This window comes from Muntiacus reevesi, chromosome 4, assembly GCF_963930625.1.
Source record: "Muntiacus reevesi chromosome 4, mMunRee1.1, whole genome shotgun sequence".
Lineage (NCBI taxonomy): Eukaryota > Metazoa > Chordata > Mammalia > Artiodactyla > Cervidae > Muntiacus > Muntiacus reevesi.
This window is the reverse complement of record NC_089252.1, coordinates 160,234,087-160,242,994: the sequence shown is the minus strand read 5'-3', so window position 1 is coordinate 160,242,994 and position 8,908 is coordinate 160,234,087. Positions and strand designations below refer to the sequence as shown.

At 34.8% G+C, this 8,908-nt stretch overlaps 1 protein-coding gene across 7 annotated transcripts in view; it reads right to left on the bottom strand.

The window, feature by feature from the left end:
* Window positions 1-2,643: 2,643 nt before the first annotated feature.
* MDM1 (Mdm1 nuclear protein) overlaps window positions 2,644-8,908 on the bottom strand; it is a 28,239-nt gene continuing 21,974 nt past the window's right edge. For all 7 annotated transcript variants that reach the window (XM_065934677.1, XM_065934679.1, XM_065934681.1 and 4 more), the window contains 3 exons: window positions 6,342-6,594; window positions 4,687-4,746; window positions 2,644-3,464 (listed from right to left, as the gene is read on the bottom strand). In XM_065934677.1, the coding sequence (XP_065790749.1) occupies window positions 3,352-3,464; window positions 4,687-4,746; window positions 6,342-6,594 (426 nt within the window). In that variant the 3' untranslated portion in view covers window positions 2,644-3,351. The remainder of the gene's footprint in view (window positions 3,465-4,686; window positions 4,747-6,341; window positions 6,595-8,908) is intronic.

Sequence of the window (8,908 nt, the reverse complement as noted above, 5' to 3'; positions counted from 1 at the left end):
CAGGGCACAACCCTAGCTCATCCAATGACAGGGACTGTTCTTTGGCCTGTGGCAGCCTTTGCACCACTGACTCATCTTGAAACAGCGATGATGGCAGCTTGACAAAGACTGCCCTGAGCACGCCATCATGACTAATGCCACTAATGTAAAAGGTCCTAAAACATATTCAAGACCAAACATAAATGATTCTAGGATCATTTACCATTTTAGAGTATTTGTTCCCTTGGTAAACTCCTAGAAGTTGTGATAAATATTTTGGGGGTGTTGGCAACTGCAACAAAGATACATAATCCAGCCTGAGCTCCCTGGGTAGCCAGCTGCAACACTACTTATATGAGAACAAATTTGTTTTGAATGTTACCTCACTTTTATGCTGATTGACTCTACTAGTACAATAACTTGTTTCCCATATACTTTTACCTGACTAGAAAGAAAAATGTTTATCTTCTAAGATGATAAAGTAAAAAAAAACTTCCAAATGAATCAACCAGAGAGAATTGAATCACAGTAGGACTCACAATTTTAGTATAAACACTCCAGAGTAGGCAGTGTGGATAGATTGAATAAGACCTAGATCGAACCCACCAGCTGTCAGGTCTTAGTCCAGTCATTTAAGAGGGTTTTCCCATCTGTAAAATGATAATATGTGTACTTAAATTTCAAGGTAACATTTTCCACCAAGTACTAAGCATGTTTTGTTGTTGTTATTGTTTAGTCACTAAATCATGTCCAACTTTTTGTGACCCCATGGACTATAGCTCACCAGGCTCCTCTCTCCATGGGATTTCTCGGGCAAGAATACTGGAGTGGATTGCCATCTCCTCCTCCATGGGATCTTCCCAACCCAGAGATCAAACCCAGGGCTCCTGCTTGGCGGGCAGATTCTTTACCACTGAGCCACCTGGGAAGCCCCACTAAGCATGTTTATCATGTGTTTTACCCTTAATCCTCAAAATCATCCTTGAAGAGTTCTTAACTTGGGAGTTCAGACTCCCACAGAGATTGAGATAAGATCCGACATGAATATCCATCCCCTTACATGTATACAAAATTTCAATTACATGTATGTGCATTTTTATCTGAGTTCTCAACCAGGGACACATGAGCATCTCAGCATCTGGGGTGAAGATAGGGGCAAAGAACAGAGGCAATTGGCGTGCTACTTCCACTGTGATCCTGATGTTTGTTCCCTGTCTAGTTTGAGATACCAATTTCATCAAAAGAAACCAAATCATCAGTTTATAACAGGGTGTACCGTATACTTGAAGTTATATTAAAGATTAAAAAATTGAATTGCCTAGGATTTTCCCAGAGAAATGAAAGTTTATGTCTATACAAAGATTTTCACAATAGATTTTAATTATTCATTATAGTCCCAAGCTGCAAATAACCCAAAAGATCACCGTGAGTCAGTGGATTAAAAGGGAATATAGGTGCCCAACACATAGATGACTTTCAAAAACATGCTGAGTGAAAGCCAGATAAAAAAGATGGTTCCATGTATATAAAATTATTATAAACTAATACTGACAGAAAGCAGATTAGTGATTTCCTTGAGTACTGGGGTGGGGGGGATGGATTGAACTGCAAAGTGAAATGGGGAAACTTTTGATGACGGAAATGCAGTGTATCTTGGTTGTGATGTTGATTTCACAGATGTATACATTCTTTCCAAACTCACTGAGCTGTAAAATTTTTATATACTTTTTTAAAGATTTTTTTATCTGGACCACTTTTAAAGTCTGTTTTGAATTTTTACAGTATCATTTCTGTTTTATGTTTTTGGTTTTTTGGCCACAAGGCATGTAGGATCTCAGCTCCCCAACCAAGGATCAAACCTGCACCTCCTGCGTTGGTAGACAAAGTCTTAACCACTGGACCACCAGGGGAGTCCCTGAACTGTAAAATTTTTAATAACTGCAGTTTATTAGACATAATTGTGCATGAGTCTTTTTGAATTTTGATTTTCTCAGGGTATATGCCCAGTAGTGAGATTGCTGGGGCTTAGTAACTTTTTTTTTTAGTAACTTTTTAAATCGACAGTTTTAAAAGGTCTGTGGAATGTAAGCAAATAGTTTGTATGCCTACAGTTCTTTATAACCTCATGATAACATAAGATCTTTAAGGCCCTTATTGTGAACCAGTGATTTGCACAAACACTCTTGACCAAATTAAGCACTTTAGAACAGACTATACACTTGTTTTCTAACCAGCAGGCATCAATATTCTGTGTATTATCTTCAGTAACTTCTATCTGTTGTAAATATTTATGTAAATATTTTATGTATTATATTTTATGAAATCCATATTTTTTAGAAAATTAAGTTTATCATGATTTGCAAGATAAAGAGTACGACCACAGAACATGTCCTAAGAGTAAAAAAGTATAATCAAAAAGTTTGTGTCAAATTTTTAAAAAATGAGTCTGCCTTGGAAATTCTACATTTTTCCCTATATCTGTGCAAAAGTATGGAGGACTCAGTTTTGCTGCATTTGGATAAATGCCAAAGAACTATGATGTCCTTAAGCTGTTGTGAGTAAAATGTTTTAAAAAGATAATCATTTGTTCCATGTAATAACTCTCTAGAGAAGCCAAACCCTTGAAACGCTTGAAACAGAACTGAAACAGTTGATCGTTTTATTTCAAAATATCTACTAAGTTTTAATTTTCCATTATACAAATTTTTCAAAATTCAGACATTATTCAAATGTAAGCCAAAGTCCTTATACAAACAGAATACACACAAAGATCAAAAATATACATATTCTCTCAGCAAACTTGTTACATAAATAAGAAAAGTATATACAAAAGCTAGTATTTTCAGTCTGAAGTACAATTATTTTAACACTGTAACCACAAACAAAAGGTACTAAAATAAACACAGCAAAAGTTAAAGAAACAACAAATTCATTTTATGACATCTACAATTGTAAAGATACATAAAGCCAATCTTCAGGTAATCTATACTTTACACGTAAATCTTAATTTTTACTTTACTTTATTCATATTAAGAATATTCTCTGGATAGGGGAAATTCACAATTCTACCAGCTAGCCCTGACACTTTATACAAGTTAGGACATGTGAAGAACTATATAATCTATGTCTTTATACTTTGGGAACAGATGCAAAAAGAATCCTTCAAAAGTTAAAATTTCATGAACCTATGTTAAAAATTTTCCAGTAGATTGAACTGAGTATTGCAAAAAAAAAAAAAAAAACAATTCTTTTTAAGTGGGAAATGTTAGCAAAAAATCCAAATACTTGAAGTCTTAACATAGTAAAGCAATAATGAAAAAGTATGTCAATGGTTCCCCCAGATAAAAGCAACCCAACTAGCTGTCTGCCTAGTTATGTTTTGCCCCAGAAACTCTCCTTCCTTTTCCGAGCTCGTGCCAGAGTTTGAGAAGCCTGGAGACTAGAGGCTGCAGAGCGAGCAGAGATTTCTGAGAACCTGTCCTCATCTGCAAGGAAAGAATTACATTCAGTGCAAAAAAGCTCATAAAAACACTATGTTTCAAAACGTCAAGAGAAAATTAAAAGCATCAAGCTCTGTGATGTCAATACTGACTATCAGAAACACATAATCTATTAAGATATACGATTAGTATTTTTTGGATCGTTCACAGTAATTTTCCAAGTGTATCATTTAGAAATCAAACATTTCTATATTAAATGAGCATTCTGTTTTTTTCCTGAAATCCCACTATGTCATTACACAAACACATGGACTGTGGTATTACCTGGAAACAATTCATCATCATACTGTCTTGTCCTACTTTTAAAAGCACAGCTGTTTGAGCCAAAGAAACCTTCACATTTTAAAAACAAAATGCCATACCTTCACATGGTACCCACATCATATTTCTAAAGTCATTTCACTTAATATAGAAATGATGTCTGACTTTAATATGCTACCCTTCATTATTACTGAAATTCCTCATTCTGAGTAAGCAAATCAATTATCAAGTTACTTGTAAACACTGTTCTTCCATTAAAAAGAAAACAAGACAGTATTCAGTGTCCAGATATTGGCATTTCAAAACATAACAACTTGATTTCTAGCTCAATGAATTCTGAAAGGAGTCGCGAACTTGCTAAGAGGAAAGAACCTTCAATGTGTGTGAAGCCATAATACATAAAGTATTCAAATTTACTTTCAAATTCAAAATTTATAAACAGTAGTTTTATACCTCTTAGGTTGCATTAAGATATTAATTTCAATTGTTCAACATCAAGAATTCAAAATTCCTCCTGCCACCATTAGAAGTAACCGAATTTTTCAGAATAAAAACCATACAAGAGAAAAGCACTCATTTTCCCTAATCATGTATTTTTTGAGAATATACAGACATTTGAAGAAAATGATGGATGTAATGCTAGGCCGAATTCCTGAGCCACCAACCGGCCAGGGTGGAAAACAGAGTACTGATCGTGGGTGTGATGCATCTCTTGCCATCCATTTGCTTTAAAACAGACTCTTCAAGGCTTAGCGCCTAGTTTACTCATGAGTAAAATGGGGATAGTTTACCCCCTTCACAGAATTTTAAAAATCTAATGAAAAGACATCTATGGAAGTACTCTGTAAACTATAAAGTGCTAACTGAATGTAAAATCATTATACTATTATAAACTACTATCTAATAAAATATACTTTTATCTTGTGTTATTTGACTATTGAAATACCTTCATCATTAAAGGCTTCATGCTGAGGTAACTGGAAATTGTTTATCCTTGATTTTCCCACTTAAAAAAAAAAAAAAAGCCATAAGAAATTATCCTTCAAAGCCACACAACAATTTATCTTACAGTCAACCTGAAGAGAAGGTAGACTGTCAAAAAGCTTAACTTTATACCTTTAATAGAAATTCCTACAAAGGGCCATTCATTAATTCATAATATGCTTAGCAAATATGTAAACAAACAAGGGATAACCTCCTAGGATTCTTCTCAATGACAATACTAATCTAAATTGAAAGAAATACAATAAGCTTCTCTTTAAAGATGATAGTTGGATTATACACATCTACAAAAGCAATATAAACCTAGGACAAAGATAATGGGAAACAAGAAAACAGAAACAAAAGTTTGAAAAGTGGAAAGCAAATAGAAGGCAGTGAGTGTGTGGTTATCATAGCCAATGGAGCTAAATCCTAAGGCAGCAGAGAAGGGAAACCAAGAAGCAATCGATTTGCTCCCCTGATGGCTGGGTGGTTGGGAGTACTGAGTACCACTGAAAGTTGAAGTGAAGGGAAAACTGAATCAGGAATCTAATTGTCTTTCTACCAAAGAGTCTACCAGATCCATCTTTCATTTTACACAGCAGGGTAACTGCCCATCTCCCAAAAGAGGAATTGAGGTCTTATTGATAAAGAAGGTTTATCACAGCTACTTTGACTGAAAGACACCAGATTCAACTGGGGGAAAGGAGAAACCATATTTCAAATAGGGACATTATATATATATCATTTATCTCCTCAACCAGGTAAAACATGCTATCCATGAAATAGTAACAGAATGCTTATATAAAAGGAGTATGCAATGTTTAAAAAAAACTTAGAAATTAAAAATGCAGCAACATATTTTAAAACTCAAGTAGAAGATAAAAATTAGTAACCCTTTCAAATTAAAACAAAAAGACAGAGATGGAAAATATAACAGCTAAGAAAAGAAAATAGCATCTGCAACATGTCCAAGATCTGAAAAATACAGTGCCAGAAGGGAGCAAGAGAGACTGGAGGGGAAGAAATTACTGACTAAATAATTTAAGAAAGTTTCCCAGAATTGAGGAACATGACTTTTCAGATTGAAGAGCTCTACTGAGTACTAGCAAATGAATGAAAAGGGACCCACCATAAAATTTCAGAGCACTAGGTATAAAGAGAAGATGCTAAGAACTGTCAGGGGAAAAAAAAGGTCACACACAAAAGATCAAAAATAAAAAGTGCATCAGATTTCTCAACAATACTAATGGACGTCAGAAAAGAGCAGAGCAATAGCTAATAAAACTGAAGGGAAATATTTTATGACTTGAATTCTACATCCAGGTAACATCTGTTACGTCTGCAGACATCTTTGGTTGTCACACCTGGGGAAAGGGGCTATGGCATCTAACGGGCTGCCTACACATTTTTGGAAAAGAACGTGAGACATCTCACACTTAGACCAAAGTGAACTTGGGCACAGCACAACTTGAGTGTGCCAAAGATGAGATTTTTTTCTGTTTAAAGAAATCTACTGTGTTAACTAAAACTAAATAACATAGTACACTTATAGCCTCTGTATCTATCGGCATAGCACATTCATTTTAATAGACAAAAAAGTAAAACCTAAGTAATTACCATTATGCTGGAATTCTGGATCTCTCAGGGAGCCCTGAATTCGACGAGAAGGATGCCAGTAGGATGGGGTGCAGGGTGGAGAAGCAGACTTCCTAGGTGTGTTAGGTGGGTATTCTAGCATTTTTGAAACTGGAAGAGTTGTCTCACCAAATTTGGGGATATTGGGTTCAGAATCTTCCCTCAAAGGCAAGGGATCAACTGTTTTAATACCAGCAGCTGGAGAAGTCAGGAGGGATATAGCACGACTTTCTTTCTAAATGACAAAAAAAAAAAAGCATATATGTGGGTACCCATATAAAAATAAAACAAATATTTAAATACACAAATAACCATAAATGAAATAGGTAAAAACATGGGGGAAAATTATGAAACCTTCATGTGGGGAAGATTTTATAAGACTAACAACCAATATAAAGATACTTAGCTAAATAAAAACAATATGTAAATACTTTTTTAAAAAAAGAAAAATGACAAACTTGGGGAAAATATACAACTTATTGGATTGACAATGAATTTACCATTGTTACATAAATATTTCTTTAAAAGTAGCAAGATAAACCTAATTTAAAGGTAAAATAAGGATATATATCAACAGTTCATATACAAACTACAAATAGCAAACACGTTCTATACCTTACTCATCAAATAATTTCAAAATACAAGTATTCATATAAGAACTAACTTTTCACTTAACAAACTATAAAAATAAATTTTAAGAAACAAACTGTAATACCCTGAACTGACAAAGATGTAGGAAAACTGGCACTCTCATTGGTGTTTCTGGTAGTACAACCTTACAGGGAAGCTGGTAAATCACAGCAAAAGTCTTAATACTGTGGTTCTCTGACCACAAAATTAATACTTAAGGAGTATTTACATAAAAAGAAGTAACAACAATAAGAACAAAAATGTAGGTAAAGGATGGATGATTTCTTTACAGCATCTTTTCAAAACAGGAAAATTAAGATATAACAATAGGCATCTAGTTTTAAAAAATGGTTCAACAATAAGCATCTAGCCTTAGTATAACTACAGATATCATATCACAATTAAAAATCAAATTATAAATTAATGACATGGGAGTACATTTATAATACATTGCTAGGTGAGGAAAAATGTATTATGAAAACTTATCTACAGTATAATAAATACACTTTATATCTAAGTAACTCAAACTCAACAATGGATGTTTCTACAGTAGGTATGACTTTTATCTTTTTTGGTCAGTATTTTCTGTTTTTCCACAATGATTATGTATCACGAGGGTCAAAATCCCTGTATAACTTCACTTTTAGGATAATATAAACCAGTAAAATCAAATATAGCTCCAAATTTTCCTGATTATTCCTTGTGATTGTTGCCTTTAGTTATTAACTTTGAGTTTATCAATGCAATGTTCAAAACACTGCTTTCTGATCTTAAGCATCATTTTCTGCAATTAGAAGGCTTGGCTTATTGCTTCAAAGAGGAGATAGCCTGAGGTCTCACCCAAAAAAACAAATTTTTAAAAATCAAGATCTATTAATAAGATAAAAAATACAAATCTTCCACTTGCTTCCCTTTTTAATTATGAAGATGTCTTATGAAAATTGATTTTTTTTCTTTTTGTACATATATACACAGAATTTGGAATTTCTGTCAAATTGGTTTTATTATTGTTAAAACTTGAATTAAATTTGTAGAATACTTGTAGTACATGGGGTTCCCAGGTTTAATTTAACTGATTTCATGACCTGTTCTTAACTGAAAACCTCCTTACTGGCCTCACTGCTCCTACTCGCCCCAGTAAAATGTGCTCTCCACTGAGGAGCCACTGATTTTATCTATCAAGTGTATCAGAGATTTATATTTGTTTAATAGCTTGAAATCCTCCAAGGGCTTCCCACTGACATTAGAATAACATCCCCACTCCTCAGCCAGCCTCCCTTCCCACTTTCATTCCCCACCTCCCCTCTGCCTCCTTCCTCCAGGCTCCACAGGCCTCTTCACTCTATGAAACTGTCACTGTTGTACACGTGCCCTTGCTGTTCTATCTGGAAAACAATCTCTGGCCCATGTCTCTGTACTGGGCACCTCCCTCATTAGCCAGGTCTTGTTAAAATGTCACCTCCTCAGAGGTGCCTCTTCTGATGACTTAAAAACTGTCTCACCCACCCCTTGGAGGTTGTCTGCAGTTTTATTTAATTCACAGCACTCACTGTTATCTGAAATTCTTTTTAAAAAATCATTTGTCTATTCTGCCAGTGAAAAGGTAAGTTTCATGACGGCAGAGATTTTATCTTGATTTCCAATGAATCCCCAACCCCTAACAGTGCTTGGCACATTGTAAAAGCACAGTAAATTGTGAACTGAATGAACGAAAACGAAACTCCTGATATTCCCCTCCAAAGATGGCTGTGGGGCAGAGTTCTCTTACTCAGAGCATGGCGCTCTCCATCAATCCTGCTGATTAAGTCAGAAACCTAGGAGACATTATCCAACCCAGAACCAGGCCTTGATGTTGTTCCCCTCACACAATTCTTTAATTTCACTCATGTCGGTGCCCACCTTCTTAGTCCAAGCTATCA